The 24775-nt window shown below is 55.4% G+C and overlaps 8 protein-coding genes across 8 annotated transcripts; all 8 read right to left on the reverse strand.

Moving 5' to 3' along the window:
* Positions 1 to 2362: 2362 nt before the first annotated feature.
* JKF63_01358 (uncharacterized protein) lies at positions 2363 to 5884 on the reverse strand (the record flags this gene model as incomplete). Its single annotated transcript, XM_067897405.1, has 1 exon — positions 2363 to 5884. One exon carries the CDS (start codon positions 5882 to 5884, stop codon positions 2363 to 2365), a length of 3522 nt encoding a protein of 1173 aa, XP_067753562.1.
* A 1033-nt stretch (positions 5885 to 6917) lies between these two features.
* JKF63_01359 (uncharacterized protein) lies at positions 6918 to 9719 on the reverse strand (the record flags this gene model as incomplete). The annotated part of the gene is made up of 1 exon (XM_067897406.1): positions 6918 to 9719. One exon carries the CDS (start codon positions 9717 to 9719, stop codon positions 6918 to 6920), a length of 2802 nt encoding a protein of 933 aa, XP_067753563.1.
* Positions 9720 to 10551: 832 nt separating this feature from the next.
* Positions 10552 to 11673, reverse strand: JKF63_01360 (uncharacterized protein; the record flags this gene model as incomplete). The annotated part of the gene is made up of 1 exon (XM_067897407.1): positions 10552 to 11673. The coding sequence occupies one exon, from the start codon at positions 11671 to 11673 to the stop codon at positions 10552 to 10554; it is 1122 nt and encodes a 373-aa protein (XP_067753564.1).
* Positions 11674 to 12260: 587 nt separating this feature from the next.
* JKF63_01361 (uncharacterized protein) lies at positions 12261 to 13004 on the reverse strand (the record flags this gene model as incomplete). The annotated part of the gene is made up of 1 exon (XM_067897408.1): positions 12261 to 13004. One exon carries the CDS (start codon positions 13002 to 13004, stop codon positions 12261 to 12263), a length of 744 nt encoding a protein of 247 aa, XP_067753565.1.
* Positions 13005 to 15834: 2830 nt separating this feature from the next.
* On the reverse strand, positions 15835 to 16305 carry JKF63_01362 (uncharacterized protein; the record flags this gene model as incomplete). Its single annotated transcript, XM_067897409.1, has 1 exon — positions 15835 to 16305. The coding sequence occupies one exon, from the start codon at positions 16303 to 16305 to the stop codon at positions 15835 to 15837; it is 471 nt and encodes a 156-aa protein (XP_067753566.1).
* Positions 16306 to 17246: 941 nt separating this feature from the next.
* On the reverse strand, positions 17247 to 18899 carry JKF63_01363 (uncharacterized protein; the record flags this gene model as incomplete). The annotated part of the gene is made up of 1 exon (XM_067897410.1): positions 17247 to 18899. One exon carries the CDS (start codon positions 18897 to 18899, stop codon positions 17247 to 17249), a length of 1653 nt encoding a protein of 550 aa, XP_067753567.1.
* Positions 18900 to 20081: 1182 nt separating this feature from the next.
* JKF63_01364 (uncharacterized protein) lies at positions 20082 to 20690 on the reverse strand (the record flags this gene model as incomplete). The annotated part of the gene is made up of 1 exon (XM_067897411.1): positions 20082 to 20690. The coding sequence occupies one exon, from the start codon at positions 20688 to 20690 to the stop codon at positions 20082 to 20084; it is 609 nt and encodes a 202-aa protein (XP_067753568.1).
* Positions 20691 to 21374: 684 nt separating this feature from the next.
* JKF63_01365 (uncharacterized protein) lies at positions 21375 to 23078 on the reverse strand (the record flags this gene model as incomplete). Its single annotated transcript, XM_067897412.1, has 1 exon — positions 21375 to 23078. One exon carries the CDS (start codon positions 23076 to 23078, stop codon positions 21375 to 21377), a length of 1704 nt encoding a protein of 567 aa, XP_067753569.1.
* Between the last annotated feature and the right edge of the window lie 1697 nt (positions 23079 to 24775).

Consider the following 24775-nt stretch of genomic DNA (forward strand, 5'->3'; position numbering starts at 1 on the left):
GACTAGTACACGCGTGTGTGCCGACCGTTGCGTGCTCGGTTGCTTGACTGTCGGCACGCCAATGAAGTGAGTAAAGAAAAGAAGGTGTCTGTGTGTGTGTGTGTGTGTGTATGTGGAGGGATCAGCTTGTGGTGCAGGTGTACACAGTTGTTAGCAGAGCTGATACTTGAGGGAAAAGTGAAAATTAAAAACGGAAGAGTATAACTACCTCTAGATATGTAAGCATGATGTTTTCCATTATGGTATTCCCTCGAGTCATCCCCGACCACCGAATCGCTCCTTTCCGTGTGAGATACGGCCAACATGGTTTACCTCGAATCGTACACGGGACATTTTCAAGCATTGGCAAAACCACCAAGTGAGAGGGCTCGGTTAGCTTTCAGTCGTGATCGAGTAATACCACTCGAGAATTGTGTAGACTCGGGTAACCCCCCTTTTTTTTTCTGAACGCCACATGAGGGCTCCTGTCGTGGGGTGAGGACGGGAATGTGGGAGTCAGCCGCTTATACAGACTTGAGCCCGCCTGATCTTTATAGGATCAGGAAAAAAAAACACCACAAGGGTAGACGCACATATACACATTTAGTAGTGTCTAAAGAAGGCTCCCCATCCGAATGGCGAGGAGTACGTTCGCCCTCCCCTTATCTTTGTATAATGTTTCCATCAGCCCTTCCTCCTGCCGTGCATGTCGTCACTCTTCCGGGGTAAAAACTGAAGTGGGTGCATAAATGGAACAGCTCTTCAACGAAAAGGTGTGCGATACGATTCCCTTACCCCCCCCATCAGAAAAAAAAAACGGTGCACAGCGAACTGACCAACATACACGTACGTATACATCAAAGCAAGAAGAAGCGGTGGAGGGGGGAAAAACGCAACACACGAAGGGAAGAGTCTCGACCGCGTAAACATTGTATATATGTGTGTATAATGCTTCTCAGCTGCAATGGAAAAGGTCATTTGTGTGTATATGTGTGTGTTTTTTGTGCCTTGACTGGAGCGTAATCTTAATGGAACGCTGATGCAACACCAAGGTACAGAGATGTGTGCACCCTTGTGCGCAGGCCGCGCTGTCAACCTCGGGAGCTGTGGAGGAAGGGAGGGAGGGAGGGAGGGGGGGGGGGCTGGAAAAAAACGCTGAGCGTTCACATAGAACTGAGGAGGGGTGAGAATGCTGTACTTTTTTTTTTGTTGTTTCGAACGTGTGTGTGTGTGTGTGTGTGTGTGTGCGTGTGTGTATCTGGGGATGATTGGGCGCTTTTCCAAGCACTAACGCAACCGCAGAAGAGGCACACGGAAAAAATATATATATATACAATGCACGCATGTGCACGCACTCAAAGATTAAAAACGACAAAATGGAGAACTGCACCACGGCATCTCACTTGAATGATAACAGAAATTAGGCAACACGGCTTGCGCACGTGTCCATAAAGCAACAAAGCTGAAAAATGAGTTCTGTTCCTGTTTTTGTTGATATCTCGAACTAAAACTGCAACGTGGCCCCTCCCCCCCCCTTTTTTCCCCGTTCAATTGCGTGATCCACGCCATCATAATCTGGTCTGTCCATGGCGCAAACAGGGAATCCCTCTTGGCAGGGCACACACTGCTTCTTTTTCACAGTAACAAGGAAATGACAAAAACCTCGTCAACACTCGTGGAATCCGCATCGACGCAGAGAGGTAACATCAGCGATAACATGTTTGAAAACAGAAAAAAAGAAACTCATCTTGCACGCACACTTCGACACACGAGCACAGATAGAGAAATAATTTGAGAGAAAAGGGGGAAAATATCACCGGGGATACCACCAACACGCTAGACGCGCGTGCAGATAAAAAACGGTGGGCGGCGTACACACAAACGCTTTTCTGTGGTGCCGCTCGTTGTCGTCGCTGTAGAGAGACGCAGAAAAATCAAAAAAAAATGGGGTGGTTGGGAGCAGCAAAATCAGAGGATGCGGCCAAACCTGACGATAGCGTCACAGAGGAAGATGCAACTCGTTTTGCTAGCCCCCCTCCCCCTTCCCCCGCTTAATGGGCGATGTATGTTTCCCGATGCGTTGTTCGACGAACAGGCGTAATTTTGTATTATGTTGGTGCTGTTCAATTGGTGCGCCGAGGTGTACGCGCCCCCAATGTTCGAGATGTTTCCCTCCTTTCCTCAAAATGTGGGTGTTATTGTTTTCCCCCGGTCAATTTTCTAGAATTTTTTGATGGAAATACAGACGGCCACCAGAAAGAAGAGGTGGTTGGGGGGAGGGGAGGGGGGGCAAAGGGACGAGCCAAATACACCGGTTTCGCAAACATCGATTCCCCCCCTCCCTCCCTCCCACCCCCTCAGTGGCTGGGGGCCGCCCCCTTTCTCAGAGCTTCTGGCGCAAGTTGTCAACCAGAGCGGTAATGCTCATCATGAGCAACTTCGTTTCGTTTGCAAACATTTCCATTGAGAGAGTGAAGGAATGCAGACCCTCCACATCTTCGGACGTCAAAGGGAACTGAAAGGTCGATGGAAGATGCACGCCGTTGAATAAGGAACTGCTCTGGTCTGATGACACCCTCGCTCCCGCCCTGCGCAAGTACGGCATCACAGACACGTTGCGTTCCGAGGTGAGCACCTGAAAGTTATAGCCCTGGCTTACCGGCGAGGCGAAAGTGCTGGTGGGTGGAGAATTACACAGGGCCTGGAACGTGGCGGCGTGCCGAATACCCCGCCGACATGCCAGAGTCGAGGCAGGGCGCGCGTTGTGCTCGGAGGGGCCGCAGCTGAACGCCGATGAATTATAGATCTCTGGTGATTGAGACGGCAACACGCTGCCGCCAAAAGAGAGCATTGTCGCATCCTCGTGTGTAGGTTTTAGCCTTCGCTCATCGGAGTGGTGGAGGTCTGGCTGTCGGCGGGTGGTGGGGTCCACGTTTGCGCCGCTGGTGCTACCCGCGACGTCGCCAGAACCCTTCGACGCCACGTGATTGTTTACTGACTGATTGATGAGCATCAGCATGATTTGACTCTTGCGACAGTGTAGCACGTCCGCAGACTCTATCATATCCAAGACCGCTTTCATGATGGCCACCTCCAGGTTTATTGAAGGCTTGCGGATCATGTAGCACATGAGGTCTACGCACCGCTGGAAGGCACCGGCAACGTCAAGGGCAACAGGCTGCAGATTGCGCAGCATGTGCCGCGTCTCCACGGTGTAGCTTCTCTGGCTACGGATGACGTTCCAGCTCATCCACATTGTCTTGAGAAGCATTGTCATGCGGTACATGTGCTGATACGTGAGCTCGCACGACTTGATTGGGTAGTCGACCTCGACAAGCGTCCGCTCATCTCGCGCAAACCTCATCATCTCCTTCGTGCCCTTGAGACGACGCAAGAGTTCGTCAAGCTGCGCGTCGATGTGTTGCATGGCTGTATCCTTTTTGGACAAAATATGGATAGAGCGATTCGAGAAAGATGTCATTAGGTGAGTCGGGATCCCTCCGCTACACGCGTTCGGCATCGGCGCCTCGTCCTCTGTTTCGTCGTTCTCCGCGTGGGCGTACTTGCACATAGTGTGGTCGTGGACCAGTGGCTCACTAAAGAGGTCCATCATGCTCGAGATCACTGAGCTCATGCAGCGCAGTATGTTGCTGCGCTTCGCGCGCAATATCCAGCCTGGCGACAGCGGCAGCACCGTCACGCTCACTAGGAGGTAGATGAAGATGCCGAACGTGTTTTGGTTCATGCGCGCCACCGTGTCCCCCACCGTCGTCTCCGTGATCGAGACAAGCGGGATGAGAACAAACATGCCGTATACAGCCATGACACCGTATTCCTTGTCGAAGCGCAGAAAAGTGCCACAAAACATCAGGGTGCACAGCGAGGCCACGCGCTGCACCGGGGTCCCCGAGAAGGTGCCGGCGAAGAAGCCCAGCACCGTACCCAACAAGCAGCCGGTCAGGCGTACAATAGACTCCTGGAGCGCCTCGACTGGATTCGAGCCAGAGACGAAAGCAATAATGTTTGGGCCCGAGAAGGAGGCTTTGTCGATCTTGATCAGGAAGGAGAAGCCGATCGTCAAGATCATCGCCCCACTCACTTTGGCTGCCTCGATAACGCGCTGGACTTCGCGGCGATTCCACCTCGTGAAGAGTCTCTTGAGGAAGTCTGCATTGTCCTTCAGCGGTTCCCATGCCATCTTCATCCAGATCTGCTTGATGGTACTCATTATGCTCGGGTGGTACGCCTTGACTTTGGCCTGGAAGATGTTGATGGTGTCTCGAACGCACACCACAGTGAAGAGGTAAAAAGTCATGAGCGGAACGAACTCTTCCAATATGCCGGGGGTGCACTCGTAAAAGATCGACCGACGCGCCGCATTGAAGGCGTCCTGCAAGGCGTCGGTGCGATTGGAAAATTCCTCATAGCTTTCATGCAGGTCCAGCAGAGCCTTGCATGACTTGGCGTGGACAAGCAGGTCTACGAGCTTGTCGAACACCTCGGCGACGGCGTTGAGATGAGGGTTAAGCAGCTCGGCAAACGCTTTGGAGCGTTCAGAATTGTCGACCGCGCTGGGTTTCTCCTGCACCATGTCCAACACACGCGTCATGCTGCTGAGGTTGATACGTAGACGTTCGAAGAGGGCGAACTTGAGCGCGCGAATGTCACGCACCTCGGCAGGCTCAAAGAAGAATTCGTAGAACGAGAAACTCTGGTAGTGCTCAAACAGCGGCAGCAGCTCGTCGAGCGAGTCGGTCATGATATGCACTTTGGACATTGCCATGTTGCGCTCCACGTTGGAGGGACTCCAGAAAGAGTAGACGAGGCCGCGGTACGCCGTGGCAGTGTTGCGGGCGATGTCACACAAGAGACGCTGCGCCTCTCTCTTGCAGAAGAGAGGGTAGGGGAAAAAGGCTGCGACAACGCACAGCCCCGTGCCGATGCACCAATCCACCATAACACGGCACGGAAAGACAGCACCGTGGTTCTTGTTGAGCAGGAGCCCAACGGCACAACCGTTGAAAAGAAGTAGGCAGATCCGGCGCACTATGCCCTCGGTGAAGACGGCCATGAGGAACAGCATTGCTGTATAGTAAACGCACCAGGAAACAATGTGGTGGCCGAGGTTCAGCGCACCGGCAATGACGGACAACGGTAGCCAGAAGCAGCCGGCACGAATCCAGTTGAAAACGTATGCGATGGACTCGCCGGACGTCCGCTTCGCCGCCAGCACGGACGACGAGATCACCATAAACGGGGAAACGAAGGGACTTCCGGGCAGTTTCGCAGCGATCAGCGAGGCAGGCAGAAGTACCGCGAGAGCCGTGATGCGAATGGCGAACTCGAACTGATGCCAGAACTGTGGCGCGCGCAAACAGTCAAAAAAAGTGCAGTTTGTCCGCCGCATGGACGGGCGCAGGTTCCATGGCACACTCGCGTCGCCATGGCAGTGAGTGCCACCCTCCGGGTAGCGGGGATTGTAGCGAGGAATACCCAAACTGTCTAGTGAGATTACATCGTCCTCTTTACAAGGGTTTTGGCAATCCGCGTTGGCGTGGGTCTGGTCGCCCGTCTCCCCACTCACGATTGCAGTGCAGTCCAGCACGCCCTTTGGGATTTCGGTTGTACTTGGCTGGGAAGGAAATGCCGTTGGCGCTATGAAAGATTTTGCGTGGGTGCCAAGCGGCTCCGCTGAGACGAGGAGCGCGACGGGCGTCACAGGTGCCGACGCCAAATGCGGCAGCGGTGGTGGGGGGACCTTGCTCTGATGACTCTCCCCAGCCCCCACTGCAGACGTCAAGGGGTCATTTTTATTGGTAGTGGGGTGGTCAGACTCCCCAGTATTTGATGGCACGTGCGCCTCCGGGGTAATGCCGGGCTCGTCGAGCGGAAGGGCTTCTGACATGAGTACTAGGGAATGCAAGCGCGTCAGAGTAGCCCTTTACAAGTTGTGCCGTTTAGCCTTCTCTCTCTTTTTTCTCCCGATGTAACAATGGTAGTTGACGAAGAAGGGGGGGGGGGGAAGAGTTGGACTCCTGCTTTGGAGAGTGCGTGTGCGCACGTCTGCCTGCTAGGCTGGCACGACGACGAGCACGCCTGAAAGCTATGAATATTGTTTTTTTATTGAAAAGGAAAAAAAACAAAAACACGTAAAAATCAAAGCATTTTCCGGTGGCCTGGGAGTGTTCCACATAGGGGAAGAGGAAGGTGGAGGAAGAGGGGAAAGGGAGGGGGGGGTTGGAGTACAAACGGGGGTCCCCAACCGTGAAAACGGGGAGGATGAACACCGACACACGCGTGAGAGATTGCCGTGTTCACTTACAGTGGGACGGTATCATTTCGTATGGAGAGTAGAGGATTAGAGCTCTGATGGGGGAGTAAATGCCCCCCCCCCCCCCCCCCCCCAATATAATGAGCGGACCTCTGCACACTCTGGAGAGGCCAAAAAGTCCCTCCCCCTCCCGAGCGCCCAGCTGCTGCTGGCGGCAACAAATCCAGGTTCCGCTTGAAGAGCGCCCATGGGGTCAAAGAAGCTGTGCGAGGCTAGAAGCCACAGAAAAGCAGGAGGAGTGTGATGCAAAGCGACTAAGCGGGAAAACGGACTTCAGTGGCAAGAAAGTGACTATATATATATATGTGTATGTGCGCATATACAAAAAGAAAGGGGGCGATGAAAAAAAAATAATTGCTTCATGGGGCAGGACAACACGGAAGCAGCGAGTGTTGAATCACACTGATCTATTGCGCACATAGGTGTTCCTGCACTAGGACGTATGCCACGAGCTTTAAAAACTCCCCTCGCACACAAATAAAAAAAAAACACACATACATAACCCGCGGCAGGGCCTAGAGCGAAGGGAGGGAGCTAAAGACAGGGCAAACAACAAGAGCCAAAAGTGCCATCTCCATTCGTGGGTCGTCTTCGCCCACGTTGAACGTCACTGCATGCGCTGCACAGCGCGCAGCTGGGCGAGGACGGTGGCATGCTTGGTGGGTTGCTTCTGATAGACCCACGTCTCACGAACTCGCTTCTGCACGCCATACTCGGTCAGACTTCTCTGACCAGAGATCAGTGACGCGGGAGCCTTCGCCGCTTCCGCATCGCATCGCATGCACGCCTTGCGCGCGAGCTCGTATTTCTGTACGAGCCAAGGCGAGTTGAGTGCCCCAAGAGACCCGGCAAAGACGCGAATCCGGTGCCAGTCCGGCGGGAGCCAGTCGAACGGGGTCGTGTCCAAATCGACCTCAGCGTCAAAGAATGCCTCTACCGCGTGCGCTTCTGGAAAGTTCGCACGCTGAAGCACCGAGCGCCAGTGCACCATGCATTCTTGGAGGAGCGCAAACTGCTGGCTGGTCATGTTATCGTCCGCCTCCTGCCACGAATGGGGAGGCCGTTCGACGAGCTGGGCCCAGCGCCGCAACACGCGTAACACTGCTGAGGAGGATGTGGTGCCAACCTCCGCGCCCTTCTCCCTCGTCCAAGACACCACGATAGCCTTCAGTGCACCAACGAGGCCGATGCCAGAGACCCCCTCAGTGTAGTCACACCCCAGGAGAGAGGCGAGTGCCACAAGCACGGTCTTCGTAATGCCGCAAGCCGCCAGCTTCGCCTGCTCGTAAGCGACGACATTCTTGGAGTGAGCAAAAAAGCCACGCAGAACTCTCGTTGCCCCATGTACCACCACGTCGCTATCCTCGGTAAAAACGGCGTCCACGAGGCCGCACCGGGTGAGGAACGCACATTGAGCGTCTGCCTCGGCTGGACTCAGCACAAACGGCAAGCCGCAGCAGTCCAGTAGCTCCACCACCTTTAGGAGTTCAAAAGGCACGACGGCTTTTTGGGTTCGTGCAGTACCGCTGAAGCCATGATGTATGCCGTCCGTCTTGCTTGACAGCCCATTTGACGCGTGGTGGGATTCAGCGCTCCTGTGAAGGGGTTCGCCTGCCGCCCCCCTCGAGACGACGCCCTTCGGAGTATTTGAAACACAAGGGGCAGTCAGTGGTATGGTTGCATTGCCTTTCTGATCCGTGCTGCTGCTGGCAATTAACACAACCGCAGGCGGCGGCGGCGGCGGCGGCGGCGCTGCACCCCATCGTGAAAATTCCTCACCAGCCTTTACTGGAGTGTAGTCATCGTCGTCATCTTCTTGTCCCAGCATAGCTGAGCAAGCGCGTGGTGGCGTTAGACACGACACCGTGATCTCCTGAACAGCCCTCGGAGACGATGCGCGCGGACGGGACTCGCCTTCCTGGACCTGCTGATCCAGAAGCTGAGTGGGATGCAGCCGCTGCGTGTACGGCTGCCATGTAAACTTGACTTCACCTTCGGTGTCGCTAGCGTTATCAGTTACGCCGTCCTTCTCCTCTGGGCTGCCGTCCTTGAGAAAAGCTCGGCTCGTGCCCCTGCTGCTGCCACCACCACCGGGATCAGTCGCACTCTCTTCATCGGAGCTCACAGATAGGGCAGCAGACATTGACGAGGCTACAGGCAATGATGTCTCTTCCACTACAATTGTCGGGGAAACCTGATCCGGCGGCAGCTTACATGTGGGCGAAGGGGACGCATTAAGAAACCGTGTCAAATCTCTGCTTTGTAGCATCGCCGACGATGATGACAGCAGGCGGGCAGACGACGACAGCCGAACATTTTCTTCGGCAGCGTCCGCGCAACCGGAGCCGCCAGGCGTGTCCACAAAGACCACCCCCTCCATATCACTACCCTTCTCACTCTCAATCGAGGTGGCGGTGCAACAGAGGCTGGAAAGCACATCGACATCCCCTTCGTTGTCACTGACGACGACGTAGTTGGCTTCACTGGTCTGCGAGTCCTCCTCTGCTACTAATACCACAGCTGCCGTGTGGTTTGTAGACGGTGGCTGTAAGTCCCTTGAGGCGAGCGCACTCGGCACGTCCTCCACACTCTCGTCGACAGCACAGCGCGGACCCATAAAAAGGGAAGTGCTGGTGCGCTGCAAGGCGTTGTGCAAGACTCGCGCCTCGTGCCGCGTGCGCTCCTCTAGGAGGCACTCCACGTCGTTCAAGAAACTCTGTGTGATCGACGCAGAGACGGCATCAGGAGCTAGACGGCGTTTCTTGAGGCGGCGCGGGGGGCGGTGATGGTGCAGTCGTGAGAGCGGCAGCATCTTCTCGGGAGCGTCTCTAGGTCGTTTTCCAGACCGTATCGCGCTGCTGCTGTGTGCGCTGCTCGTTGCGCCCAGCGCATGGCTTGTAGCATTACCGCGAGGTAGCATGTCGGGTACACTCGCTTCTTTCTCAGCGCTGATAGCTGCCGGAGGCGTGGCTGCGCCTGACACCCTCTCGAGGACCACAGTATCATTCTCTGGCAATGAGCTGCGCGACAAAACTGCTCTTAGGTCATCTACCTTCAACTTGCCCGTGCTAACCTGCGCCATTAGTATCTGGCGCGCCTTGCGCTTAAGGAGGGCCCGCTCATTCCGTGCCCGCTGCATCCTGCGACGGCGAAGCTCCGCATCCTTGGAAAACGATGTCGCGCTATCGAACACAAACACAGGTCGAATTCCATAATAAAGAAGCTTCAGTATGCGTGCTAAGAAACCTTCGAGGACCCTGTGCTCTAAATCGTCGCCGGGCGCGACGCGGGCGCGAAACTGTGCGATCCAGATGCTGGCATCGATCGCCACACGCTTGCCTCTGAGTTCATCTGGTTGCACAACCACCCCAAACGAGTCCAGAAGCCTCCACAGGCCGTGAACACCCATTCTAGACACCCTCACACGGATGCAGTTGAGAAGAGGCGCGGAAAGGGAGGGAGGGAGGGAGGGGAGAAACTACAACACGTCTCTCTGTCACCACACGCGCATATACAGAAAAAAAAACACACAAGCTTGCTTGTGATTGAAACCGTTTCTCAGCAGCTTGCCCCCACCCCCGGTACCAAGGAATACAGAGTACCCTATAAGAGCGCAAGGGTCGTCTACCCATCTTTGAAAGAGGCGGAAGAGAAAGATGGAAATAAATAAATATGTTTATAGTTTAACTTTTCATTGTCGTGATCAGCAGCACAGGTAAAAATGCACCCAAATTCTGCACAGTGCCGCTTGCAGACTCGTGGGGTGAGAGGTGCCGCATGCGTGAACAATAGAGCCCCGCCTCGTAGCCCTTCGAAATAAACAATGACTGCCATCACGTGGGTATCGCATCTATGTATGCGTGGTGAACTGTGGCACAGACGCAGATACACCTGCATGTACACAGTTCCTCTTCACCTTGGGTTCTTTTCCGAGTGTCATTCATGGGTTCATTAACGGAATAGTGGCAATCCAAAGCCCCATTGAACACCTTCTGAAAAACGAGCGCACCGGGCGACTACCAGATCCCCCTCCTTTCCTCTCCTCTCCTCTCCTCCTCGCCGTTCGCACCTAAGGTGGACACAGGGAGAGACGACAAGAGGAGAATCTATTTGGCCTCCGCAGAGAATTAAAAAAAAAAACTCCGCCTGAGGAAACGGGTCTGCCCTCACCGCTTGCCTTTTCGCGCCGTCTCGGCAGCACGCTTTTCAAATGTCGCACCTCCGCTTTCCTCCGCGGAGATTCACCCACGCAATCGGAAGCGACCTTGCACAAACCGGCGCGCGAACGACACGCTCGTTTTGCGGTTGATCACCTTATTTGTGATGACCTCGAGGGCGATGACGTCAAATCCCACACCCTCAAAAAGTGTGCGGACCTCCTCCAGGGAAAAAAAGTGACTGAGTGTTCCGTTGCTGCGCTCGTACGTGTTCGTGTCATCGGTGGCGTTGCCGGTGCCGCTGCGCCGTCGGTGCAACGATTCCTGAAACCGGCGCTCTGCATGATCGCTTATGCAGTAGTCGCGGAAATACAGGACGCCTCCAGGGCGCTTCATACAGTGAGCGATGCGGCGGAGGACAACAGCATGTGAGGAGACGGGAATGGAGCAGAGGACAAAAATAAGGGACACAAACTCTGGATACTCGCAGAGCGATGATCTGTCCACCACCGCAGAGCTGTCACAATCCACGATACCCCTTCCCACTACGCCTCCACAAGACGGCGAGACCGCCATCGAGTCCACTTCCTTCCCTTTGAAAAAGGGGCAGTCCGTCACATCCGACAGACTGGGGTCCAACACACAAACGTGCACTTTTGCGGCAAGATCTGGCGGCAGCTGTGCCCGCTTTTCCTCTAGAAGTGAGATGGCAACGGGTGAAATGTCGAACCCGAGAAGCGCTCGCCAATGACGGAGGTGTCCGTACTGTGCGAAAACAGGAAGCATTGCATTGCCCACACCACAGCCAGCCTCCATCCACGAAAATGGGCAGGTCGACGAGGCTAGACCAGCGGACTCCCTTGACGTAGCCTTGGCTGTTGTCTGCGCCTTTTCATCAGCCGCCACGGCAGCGTTGATTGCCGCACGCAGCTCGTGAAACTCTCGCAATATGTAGTGCCGATCCTTGTAGCCGTTCACAGTGTTGTTGCGGTAGTACAGATCCCATTGGCGCCTGTGCAGATCGGGCCTTCGATGCACGCGGTGCGCCTGCAGCTGGCCGCTTCTGTACGGCTGGTACTCAGAGACAAACGGCAGATAAGGCGGCGACCGTGCTCGTTTGCGCTCCTCTGACACCGCAAGCGTGCAGGAGGAGTTCTCAGCGTGCGACGGCTGGGTCGGTGTTCCTGACTTTGCGGCTGAAGACATCACTCACATCTACGACAATGGATGCGTCAGCCGGCAAGCGCGTAGATGTATCCGTCGATGGAGCTGCTTGCGTGCGCGTTCATTTATTTACCTCTATCACCATAACACGGCGGCACAGCAATTGGAGTTCTCTCACGTGTTTTTCAATCCTTTTTGTTGTTGTTGATTGGGGCGTAGGGGGGAGGGGGGGGGGGAAGAGAGAAAGAGAGGAGAGGCTTGAGGGGAAATGTGGATGAAGATCGAAAAAGCCTTGAGAGGAGCCGCAGTAGGTCAAGGTAAAAGGCGGTGGTGCTAAAGGCGCAATAGTGATGGGAGAGGAGGGAGGGAGGGAGACGCGCAAGGTTGCTATGTTCTCCATATCAACTCAGGAAGGGGGCACTGGATACCACATGCCGTCTGACGGCCCGCACGACCCGGAATAAAGGGATCGTTGATCCGGGGGAATCTCTAGTGATGTTGTTCACCCTTTGTTTTACTTAGGGGTTGACACAGGAGCAGCAGCCAACGGGGGCGCCAACGTCCATCACCAGGCGAACCGTTATGACAGATGAGGGGAAAAAACAAGAATCAAGTACTTCCTGCTGCGGCTACAGCTTCATCTTCCCCTCGGCAAACGGGTTGTAGAGAACGGTGGTGTTGGTGATGCGAACGCGTGACGCGGGCTTTACAAAATTCTTCTGGTCCACTTCTGCCGAGGCCGCTTCCAATGCACTGAGCACGGCGTCCCCGCACTTGGAGACATCGCTGACATTTGCATGAGACTCAGTGGGGGCAATTGAGTCCCCTGGAGCTTTCCCTGCGTGGGTGCTCACCGCCTCTCCCACCACAGCCGCCTCCGAGGCAGAGTACACACCGGTCAGGTCCACAACGCCAAAGGCAGTATAGACGCCGTCAAACGATGGCTGCGGACTAGTAGTAATGAAAAATTGGGAGGCGTTTGTGTTTGCCTTGGGGCCCTTGTGCGCCATGGAAAGAGTGCCGCGCTGCGCGCACGTGGTGATACCAAAGCCCTCGTCGTCAAAATATCGCCCCAGAGGGATACCAGCGGCAGCCACCGAGACGGCCTCTGCTGACACGGCATCACCCCCCTCGCCGCCATCCGCGGTATCGCCTAAAGACGGCAGTTTGAGGAAGATGGATTCTCCGCCCTTTCCGGTGTTCGTTGGATCACCAGTTTGCAGCAGAATGCCGGGAAAGTGTCGATAGAACGTGCACCCATCGTAGTAGCCCGAGGCGCAGAGGGCAAGAAAATTGAAGGAAGCCACTGGGCACGCCTGATAGTGGAGCAACACGGGAAGATCTCCGGCAGTAGTGTGCAGCACGACAGCCATGATTCGGAAGAAATTAGCCCGACAACAAAAAAGGGATCCGACTTGAGTGGTGGATCAAAAGATGGGTGTTGCCAACTACAGTGTTCTACGCACCAAAGCACACCACAAAGCGAGCTACGTGGTCACAATGACGGACAAATTCACAATCAAGCATGAGGGTGGTAGTGGATTTAATGGCAGGAGGCAAATAGGTAGGGCGCGGGTGGAAAAGAAGAACCAAGACAATAGATCACACGTTCTCGTCCATTCTGCCATAAAATATGAGGGCAGTCCCCAACACACACAATCGCGGTTCGTCACGGGCCCATGTGCGTGGTACAAAGAAGCGGCAGTGAAGCATTACGGTGATGTCGACCCACTCATCTGAGCGTGGACCCAGCTTCACACTATACCTCCCGCCCAACCCGGCCCACGCTTCGCATGCTGCCTTACAGCTGCCGCTGGTATGACGTTGGCCACACAGTGCAGCCCCTGGGGGTAGCCCAGGTCTCTCACCCGTAGGCGGTGAGGACGTGGTGAAGTATGTGCCAGCCAACGGGGGCACCCCCTCTTGTCCCCACACATCATGTGGGTCGCAGAAGAACATGTTCACCGTTACAGGTCGCTGTGATGCAACGCCATTCCAGGACGCGACAGCCGGCATCCGTAGCCGCAAGCTGCTTTGAGTTTTGTATGCCGTAGTTCCCTGGCTCCCTGTGGCCATCAGAGGCGCTTCAGTATTGGCAGGAAGGGGGGGCGGCTGTTTGGCTTTCACACAAAGTGGACAGGGGACACCCCCTCCTCAGTCTACCACGCAGAGATGTGCATCCAACAACCAAGGCATGAAATATGAGGGGGGAAACGAGTGCGCTCTTGAAACCGACGCATGAGGCACGGGCTTCGTGATCCAACAGATGTACTTTGATGACTGCCTTGGAAAAAAAAGAAGCATGACGGTGCTCCCCCTCCCTCCCTCTTTTTTCCAAGCATTCACCGTGTATAAAATTGCAAAAACAGCAGTTGTTTTGCTTCTTTTTTTTTCGCATTTGCGAATATACGTAACAGCTAATCTGATAAGAAACAAGACAAATTCGAATGCCCCCACCAAACACCACGGTTGCCTCCCAACTCCCTCCCCCGTATGCACACGAGACCTGCCATTTGCCAAGACTGGCGCAGATCCTCATCCGCTCAGCCGCCAAGGTAATGCCTGGACCCTCTGACTCTGTCGCGTTCTCCACCTTCCAATCTGACACGACTGTGCGCACGCGCACCCATAAATCAGATCAAGTAGGGGAAAAAAACTCACCCGCCCGTGTAGGGGCGATCAAAGCAGACTGCGGCGCGACATGGCAATGAAAGAGTTCACCTAGGAAAGTGTCAGGGAGGCAGGAACAATGATAGAATGACAGTCTGCTGACGCACGCGCAAAGAATATACAGTTAGCTTGAAGAGGCGAAAAAAAAAGTCGAGAAGGGAGAGCCAAGTGCGGGTGCACCCAAAAAATGGCAGCGGGAAACTCATTTCGTGACGAGAAGTACATCCAAAGAGGCACTTTCGTTGTCAAGCGGCACACAATGGCGTCAAAGAAATTCGCGAATTTGGATGAAAAAACGCGATGGATGCTCGCCTGTGTGGAGGGAAGGGAGAGAAGAAAACGGAGCAAACGAGCACGCGTGCATTTCGTCACAGGTGGCGGTCAGTACAAGCCGCAACCGCGAGAGTGTGGCACAACTCCGTCTCCCTTCCTCTCAGCACCAAGAAGCACATCACTTCAGAGTGAGACAACACATTCCCAAAACGGCAGCAGGCAAACAGAGGAAACTTTACCGAAACAGTCACACTTGCCTTTGAAGCATCATGGTTCCACACAAAAAAAAAAAGAAGAAACGGCAAGGCGATCTTTCTCACGCTCTCCTCCTCTTTCACACACACACACACACAACACTCTTCAGCACTGGCGTGAGGCCTCAAACGCATCCCTCGTCCATTCTGCCTGGCGCTCTGTGTATTCAAAGTCCCAAGCTCGCCGGCAACAACAAGCATCACGCGGGGTACGGGGTTTAACAATGCACGGACAATGAAATCGACAGCAGCTCGGAGAAACAGTAAAAAACCAAACGAGACACACCCAGAGCGGGAAAGAAGAGTGTAAGAAGAGAATAGCCACACCGCACACAAAACTCAGCGAAGAGCAGAGAAGAAACGAGAGCGGCAAAAAGGGGGGGTTGGTCTGGGTTTGGGGAGGGGAAATAGAGGCCTCACATTTGTCCAGGTCCCTCTCGCAGCGTGTGTGTGTGTGTGTGTGTGTGTGTCCTGGGATGCGCAAGGAGGTTATGGGGGGGGGTGGAGGAGGGGGTCAATACACACTTTGCTTGGGACTCCTTCCGGTGCCAATGCGCAGCGACATGATACAAGTAACAAGGGCGGATACCCCAATAACCGCGCAAGAAGCAGCTGGGGGAGGGGGGGCGGGGCACCGGCTGCCCAGAGCGGGGCAAGCGGTCACCACACATAAACACGCACGTCATCGCGGCCGCAGCATCAGCATGGGAGAATTACACGAAGAGGGGGCGTGCGAGTGAGAAAGAAAAGGGAGCATCACGAGCAAAGATGGAAAGAACCTGATGCAGAGCGTGCACCACCAAGGATTCCCCCGTCCCGACCCTCTCACTCTTGCCGCTGCGAGTCCCGCCAGCGGCGCTCGGCCACACTGCGCCTCCTCGATCTCTTTAATCAGTTTTAGTAGGCTCCAGACTCATAGTCACATGCCAATAGTAGCATTTCTCAGCACTGCTGCATCAGTGTGCGCACACTGATGCAGCAGAAGCGACACTGGCGCATCCTTCACCTAGTGCTGCTTGGCCTCTTCCTCCTTGTGTTTCGACACTTTGCTCTTCAGTGTCGGGTTTTTCGAGAGGTAGTTCTCCACCGCAGCGTGGATCGTTTCCTCTGCCAGCATGGAGCAGTGCAGCTTTACAGGGGGCAGTGACAGCTCCTGTGCAATCTCCTTGTTTGTCAGCTTTAGCGCGTCCGCCACGGTCTTGCCGCGGATTGCCTGCGACGCGTAGGACGACGCAGCGATTGCGCTCCCGCAGCCGAACGCCTTGAATTTAACATCCTCGATCACTAACGTGTCGGGGTTTACCTTCACTTGCATCTGTGTCATGTCGCCGCATTCCGGTGCGCCGCGCAACCCGGTGCCCACGTTTGGGTCGCTCTTGTCCAGCTTGCCCACGTTGCGCGGGTTCGTGTAATGGTCCTGCACCTTGTCGCTGTACAGCGTGCGCACAGCGCACAGCTGTGCAGCGTACACAGTCATCGCAGAGCGAGAGAATACGCGCATCGCTTGGTTGGGCAAAGCAGGGGAAATGGGGAAGTGTAGGGAAAGAAAATGTGAGTTTTTTTTTATTTTTTTTGGGGGGGGGGGGAAGGGGGTCGAAGCTCGAGACAGTTCCGGGAGGTGCTGGGGTGCACACGTACAGCAGATAACGAGAAAAAAAATGCGTGAATGTCAAGCGGTTCGATTGACGTTTCTGGGTAAGTTGAAGGAAGGGAAAGGGGGAGAGACATGAAGGCAGTGATCACAGCGGGAGCAGTGCAGAGCAGGGAGAATTCGGTGTGCCACATATAGTGTGCTAAGGAGGGGTGCGCATGTCAGAAGTGCGCGGAAACGAGAGCACGCCAATCAAAGACTCGACTCGCCCCCCCCCCCCACACACACACCCAGACAGACAGACAGACAGACAGAGATCAAGAGCCCAACGCGCACTATGGCGAAACATGAGAACACATGACAGTAGTGCACAATTAGGGCCATCTGTGGCTGCCACCCGAAACACCTTCAAATATCCTCTTTCCTTTCTTAGAGCCATACATAAAACGCGAAAAGACATCACTCACACCACTGTCAACGGCAAGGTGTGGGTCGGTTAAGCAGAAGTGACGACGCACAGGGAGGGGAGAGGAGAGGAAGGGACGTTCGCCACGCAGGCACACGCAAGGCCACACACTTCGCAACCCTGGGTCTCCCCACGAAGTCGCACGCGGGGTGCCGGCTTTCCTGGTGTGGACTTCATCACAGCACACGAGGCGGCAGTCGCTCTCCGTATCGTTGAGCTTGGCAACGTGAAGTTGACGCACCATCGCATACCGGCTACCTGTGTGGTCGCCGAGGCAGTGTTTGGTATGTGTCGGCGGTATCACAAGTGTCTTGGCAACATCCAGCGCTAACACTGCCAGTATCATCGTGTGTGTTTTTTTTTACGCCTCTGAGATCACTGCCTCTTCCCCCTGTGGCTTCAAGTCTTCCCACTTGATGTACCGTAGAAGTATGTAGAGGTACAGCGGCGCCCCCACTGCGGTGACGCCAACAAACGGCCCGATCCACAGAGCCTTGATGCCTATCTTGAAATAGAAAAAGAGCAGGAAACTCAGCGGGACACCCACCACACAGAACGCCACGGTGATGATCACGGCGCCGAGCTTCTGCAGTCCACACCCACGCAAAATGCCCATGACAGTGCTCTGGAAAACGTCAAAGAAGTGGTATGGCATGACCAGACGCATGAGGCTCCGGTAGATGGCTGATACCGCTTCGATCTCATCCGCCTTCATAAACAGTGATGGGATATAAGACTCCAGGAAAAAACACAGAACGACATCAACAGTAGCGATGCACAACACAACGACCAGGGCGACAAAGGCAATGCGCCGCGCAAGGAGTGGCTTTCCTTCGCCAATGGCGTTTCCTACAAACACACAACTCAATATGGTCACACCGGAACACATCGCCCACATAACACCGAAGACTTGGAGAGTGACCGTGTACGCGCCAAGCTCTGCAGTCGTTCCGTAGCCACCGGCAAGCGCATTCACCTCAATGGCGACCCACTCACTGAGCATCATGCCCATGGAAGGCAGGGCAATGTTGACGAGGCTCCCGAGATTCTGTGTGCAGCGGACGTCCCACCCACCCCATGTCAGCTTGTCCTGACCAGTGTATCGGATGTAGAAGAGGAGACCCGCAACGGTGCAGGTCATCATTATCAGCCACGCGATAGGTGATCCGGCAAACCCGAAGAGTTTAACGAATATGATCTGCAGAATCGGATTGGAAATGGAAGTGAAAAGAAGCGCGACAGCCAGTGGCTTTGTCAGATGCTGGCACGAGTAGTAACGCTGAATGAGCTGGAAGGCCATGGCCGCGGGAATTCCGAAGAGGGCCCAGCGACACCACTTGCCTGTGTAGTGCACTATGGAGGGACTCTCGCCAACTGCGCCGAGAAGTGCGTCAGCGAAGCACAGCACAAAACCCAACGGCACGGCCGCCACCATAAGAATGATAGTCATGCGTTGCGCATAGATACCGTAAATATGAAGTGTGTGCGGCTCCTGTGGCCTCACCGCAGAGCCTGTCCGCGCAGCCTCCGCCTTTGCCCGCGACAGCCGCTTTGTCTCCTCCTGCTGAAAGTGGCCGAAGCTGTGCGACAGGACAGTCTCCAAGGCACCACACAGCCCGGCGCCGAACGCAAACCCAGTCGCGTTCACCAGTCCCAGCGCAAGCGACGCGCCGCCCATGGCCTCGAGGCCCAGGAGCTGCCCAATAACCACGATGATCATGAGGTTCAGCGAGAACTGCGCCAGCGACGACAGCGTGAGCGGGTAACCGACGAAAAAAAACCTCTTGGCAATGCTAATGGATGAGACCCTCTCGCTTATACCGGACGTCGCCTCATCATCGTCAGCAACGGACGATGCGCCGCCTTCTGAGCGGCGTCCGGTGCTTACAATGGCGCTAGCGATAGACTCGAGATCAGCTGCCGCGCCACGGCCACCAGGCCACATATTCGCGTTAAAGGAGAGGTTCTCAATCACCACATCATTATCGGAGTCGACGTGTGATGTAGAGCCCATGATGGAGTCTGTGTTGGGTTGTTCTGCTGCCTCAATCAAAGGGTCGATAAAAAGAGGGGCGAGTGAGACTTGGCGAATAGAGGAAAAATACAGGTGGACGTTACAGAGTAACTGCGATCCCACGACGATCTGCTCCTCCCTTTGTTTGTTGTTCGTCGAAGAGAGAAAACGAACAGAGAAGAACTGCACCGCAGAATCAAAAGGAAAGACGTGTGTGTGAGTGAGAGAGGAAAGGGGGTGAGAGGGGGGGGGGAGGGGCGCAGAAAAATGTACACAAGGCACCCAGGAAGGTGGAGAGACAGAGAGGGTGGGTACGAAGCACACAAGGCAGAAATATATAGATGAGTCGGCCTACACACACACACACACACACACACGGAAAAAGAGGGACGTAGACAACTGTTGTGTCTGAGCACCACAAAGAAGAAAACACGTGCGGGATAAGTGACTGTGAACGGTGACGATAAGCAGGGGGAGGGGGAGATGCTCCAAATGCAAGGAGTCGCAGACACGTCACAAATGCACGTGATATATTTTGTCGACTTGAAACAAAGGGGCTGCTCAACAACCACTAGGTTCCCTGAGAGATCAAATGATGTTCAATGAGTAGTTTGAATATCCCTCTTTGTGGCGTGCGATATATGTGTTCGGTTGAGTGCACCGGTGTGTTTGAGATTGTGTGCCATGTGAGAAAAATAAGTGGAACGCAAGTGAAGCAAATGGAGTCATCAAAGGTCTGGAGACGGAGGGGCGGTGGCAGCGGCAGCGGCAGCAACGACACCGTGAGGACAGAAGGAAAGAAAGAGCGCCTGGGTGTGGAATAAGTTGAGTCAAGACGCCAGCATCTTATTGGAGATGCCGATCGTTACGCCCAATGATGACTGAATATCCCACTCAGTGCACTTTGCACCCGCACATCTGCGACCCCTCTGCTGTGCGCGCGCTCGACGACGCACGCGCCGAGACACGACGACCTGCCCCCTATTTCTCAGTGAATAACCCGTACGTCTCTTGATTAGTTGGGCATTAGTAGGCAGCGCTCCGTTGGTCACTCGTTGATATAAAACACACGCCCGTGTAAAACAACGCAGATGGAAAGGGAGAGGGAGGGGGGAGAGATTGACGATTCACGCAATGACAGCATGCATAGAGGCCGCCTCCTATCCAGCGCGACCCATCCACTCATTCCATTTCCGTAACACGCGGGTACCGTGTCGGTGCGTCATCCTCGCTCGAATCCTCCCCCATCAGGTCGTCCGCGTCCATCACAGCTACACTGTCGTCATCCTCCTCGTCGCTTCCTCGCGGGTGCGTCGCCGCGCGTGGTGCTCCATTGCTGTCACCCAACGCCCCCGCTGAGGGTGAAAGCGCACTAAATAGGTCCAGCATTGCCTGGGCTTGCTCCGCCTTTCGCCGCTGCAGCTCCTCCTGATTTTCAACAGTTGGCAGCACAAGACCCCCAAGGCACGACATCCCTCTCCGCTCCGCGGCGCCGTCAAACTCCTCTAGCACGCCCGCGACAACGCTCAGTTGCACCGTAAGCCCCTCGTCCGCTGGCACTTGCTCTTCCGCGCCACTACTGCAGCCGCCGCCCGGTTGCATCCACTCTGGCTCCATTCGCACAGGAGGCACCTGCGGCGCCATGGCGAGAAACTGTTCGACTTGTGCCGTCATCCCTCGCAGAGATCCTGTCTCGGCGCTTTCACCTGCACGTGGCCGCTGGAGCAGGCTTGCTACGCGGTGCGCTATGGCATCCTCGCACGCGTCCAGCCGCTCAGTCGGGCGGCTCATGTTACTCAGTTCCCCGCACAAACAAGAACACGCTGCTGCGGCGCGACCACGCGCAGGAACGAGAAGGAATGCTCGGAATGTCCGGCACTGGCCGTCGGCGAGGAAAAAAAAAGGAAAAGCGAAAGGAAGGTGCAAAGTGGAGACGCTAGGCAGCAATGTGAAAGCCCGAGATACATCGCACCGGCAACGCGACAACGCGAAGCCCTCCCAAAAAGGGGGCGAGATAGTGCCCATACCACCCGACTGTGGGGCAAAGTGTAAGAGAACAACGGAAAATCCGTCGGTGTCATGTTGAATGCCGTTTCTTCATTTTTTTTCCCTCGTGGTTCACAGTGCAGCCAGCGTGTACAAAGACCCCCAGAAGGAAGAGGGGGAGGGTGGAAGGGAGGGTGGAGGAATGGAATAAAAAAGAAAAGTGAGGGCCTTTTTTGGAGAGACGATACGCTAATTTGGCACCCACGAAAGAAAAAACAAGCGCGCACACACACACACACACACACACGCGCAAGGCTGGAGCGGAAGCGGAAGTGAGCGATGTGGTCCCGAGTGCGTGCTTGAGGAGACAAGTATAGCCAAAAAAAAAGGTGAGCTGCTGAAGAGCAAAACAGGTGACGAAGAAAAAAATCTCTAAATTGGCGCATCATTACACCGGAGAGAGTCGAAAAGAGGTGCAGTGAAACAGCGTCAAGAGCTGTAGCGAGAGGCGCAGCCATCGAAGGTCCAACCAAAGGTGTTTCGAGAGCCATTGCAGACGCGGGCCCGAGTGCCAAGACGGTGCGAATGAGACGCTGAATTGTTCTCAACACCGCCAATGTGGGGTCTTTTGATGTGATGCCCACGCAGGCTGTGCAAGTACTTCCTCCAGTTTCTCACGTAAACCTTAGCCTCCGCAGAGCTGGCTGCCTCCAGTATGAAGGCGTGCGTCTGAGCCGCGATACAGATTATCCTCGAAAGATCGTGAAAGCGCTCCCGCTGCTCAGCGTTGAAAAGCAACAGCGGCTCCTCATTGCCCCTCGACACGCGTTTGACCTCAGCTACTCGCATTCCTTTGCAGTGAGCCTTTCCAAAAAACTGCTGGGCCCGCTTAAAGCTGCGCACCGCAATAGATAGGGAGGCGGTGCCAGAGTGATCAAACTGCACCCCAACACCGCCGCCAAGGACGTTGTGCGGCTCCAAGAGATTTGCCGTTTCGACGCACCGCTGAAAGCGTGCAGCGGACACCGCCACAACACATTCCTCGTCGATGGTGACGAAAACGTACGTCGGAACTCCGTCCGCACAAACACCACCTGTGCTGCTGACACGACGTGACGAGACGCGCACCGGATGCTTGACAAAAAGATGTGGCTTCGCCATCACTGCCAAGAGCGGAGGAATCGCGGGTGCTTCGGCGGCGCCAAGGTGACACGAGCTGCGAGCTGAAGAGAGGAATGTGGCTTGTTCTCTACTGCCGCTACATGAGGATCCGAGAGCATTGCCGTTATCGTGCGGCGAAACAGAGCGACCAGCTGTGAAAGACGAAAATAGACGTTTTGGATAGCGAGAACGACTGGCGCTAGCGTCCGTGTGACGCCCTAGAGGTGACACACTGTGGTACTTGATTCGCGGTATCAGGGAAGCGCAACACCCGTGCAAGCGCTGTAGGTGGACTTGCCGGACAGAGGACAGAGATGTCAGTCGAAGGAAAGGTGGGGTACAGCACCTGCCGTGCGCACGAGGCACCGTGGTGGCCTCCACGTGAATCGGCTCGTAGGCGGAAAAGGAGGGAGAGAGTGGGGAACGGGCCGCTGTCGAGACCTGTGCAGGAGCTGCTGCTTCTGATGATAGCTGTATCCCCGGGAGGGCGGCACCCTCACGTGTGGGCGAGGAGAGCCGAGCTCGCGAGGATTCGTGCGGTGGTGACCTCGACGAAACACCCAAACCTTGCGATGCAGGCTGCTGTCGAGCCGGTGGCGTTGTCGAGGTACTCGCTGAATAGCTGAGCCTCACCGGAGCATCGTCCGCGGTGGTGAAAACCGGGTAAGCGGGTCGCGAGGCAGCGTTTGTGGTCTTGTTGCACTCTAGAAGCTTTTGACGCGGAGCTTTGGGCGACAGTGCAAGGACCGCCTCAGCCACTGGGACCTCAGCTTGCTTCAGTGGTGCAACAGTCGCTTGTGCGGGAGTCTGAAGAGGCAACGCAGTCACTCTCTCCGCCGCACCTCCGTTGATGGAGGCCGCAGAAGGTGAGGCAGTCCGAACGGATGCCGTCGTGGAACTCGCATCAGGGACACTTCTCAGCATATCGCGCAAAGACGTAGGATCCAGCAGCCGTCTAGCTGTGGGTGGGAATGACATGGAGTTCCCTGATGGCAAAGACGTGGCCAAGGCTGAGGTGTTTGGAGATTTCATCGCTAGTGGAGGTTGTTTATGATCGCCGCCACGAGCCTGCGCCATCGGGCAGCGCGAAGAAGGCTTCGGTACGACCGAGTGCTCTTCCTTTTTCATGGAAAGAAGTCCCACATCTGCGGGCACTGCAGCACTGTCAAGTTGGGACAACCACGAAGATGCTCCATCTGCCCCGGCAGCCGTAGCGATTGCGGTATCATGAGGGCGCAGGATAGCAGGCAACAGAAGTGCCGCCGCGGAATGCCTTTTGGTGCCATCCCTCGACACCTCATGCGCCGGGGGTTGCCGACAGAGTAGCGGCAGGGGGGTCCTCGAGGCATGTGCGGGCGGTTCGACAGTAAATGGAGACGGCGTGTCGCCTCGAGGATTATACGATAGTCGTCCCATTGTCGTAGGACAGAGTGAAGAAGGTGTGAACAATAGCAGTTGTTGCAGTTGGGCTACATCACTCTCTTCCTGCGAGCGCTCCAGGGCAAGTGCGACCGGGGAGTTGGAGACGCTTGTGGCAGCATCACGAAGAATATTTGCGCTCTCTGGAGTGGGGTGAGGGTGAAGAAGCGCTGCCATGCTTGCGTTGGTTGATGGAGAGTGAAGTCGCTGATTGTAGGTGAGGCGGTGAAGGGCCCGCCACCACTCATCGCAAACCACCTCGTTTGGTGCGGTCAAGTACAAAAGACGGAACGACCCCGGCACGCCAAACTGCTCCTGTTGGATTCTTAGCTGGCGTGGTCCGATCTTTTCCATGTCAAAGAGAGAGGACACTGTGGCGTATACTAGTGGTGCAGCGTCAGCAGAGGCGGAGCTGCGCCCAGTCAGAACGGTGGGTGTGAGCTCGGTGAAGAGCGCCGGGTAGGTTTGTGCTTGCTGCAACGAGTCAGAAGAAGATGTGTGCAACGCGTCTAGTAGAGAGGTCGTGGTTGGCCGCACCACAGTCCACTTCAGCGTGCCGGTGAGACCTGAGAGTGTCCAATCATCGAAGCAAACCGCCATCGCAGGGCTCAGCGCGACACACCACTTTTTTTTTTCTTACGACGACGGTAGATAAACGTGGAGAAAAAGTCTAAAGCATCGGTTTTGCATCTGTGTTGCGAGAGGGCAGAGACGCATGCCACACATAAAGGAGGTGTGCGATGAAATGGGGACGAGAGGCAGTGAAAGAGGGAAACGACAAGGGTGCTTCCTCAACTCCCCCGCCCCCCCCACCCCCCAAAAAAAAGAGCAAACGCGGGGGAGGGGGAGGGGGAGGGGGGCAATCGAGACGTCAAAACGATGGAGAGCCACTTGCCACGCAGAGAGCAGAATCAGCTGATGAGACGCGCATTTCATTTTGGCGGGGCGTGTACGTCTCAAGCAGAACCGTACTCCATTGGAGCCAGGCCTGCCACAGCGGGGCCACGGATGTTGCCTGGAAGGCGCAATCGGCGCACGACATCCCATCTGCATATACATTCTCAAGCCAACGTGAGAGGCAGATGCGCTATATTCCAGCAAGTGTTCCCCACCCCTCAGCCCCCCTCATCGCTCCCATGTGATTCATCAACTCCCGGGTGCTTGGGGGTGTTGAGCGAGGCCCACGCACATGGGCGCAAAAGAACTTCCTTTTTTTTTTCTGTGCTGCTGCCGCCTCCTCCTCCTCAACTTCTAATCAGCAGTGTTTTGAGCGCACCGTCTTTTGAGCCACCAGGTTTTCGAGGGCCGAT

This window comes from Porcisia hertigi, chromosome 35, assembly GCF_017918235.1.
Source record: "Porcisia hertigi strain C119 chromosome 35, whole genome shotgun sequence".
NCBI lineage: Eukaryota > Euglenozoa > Kinetoplastea > Trypanosomatida > Trypanosomatidae > Porcisia > Porcisia hertigi.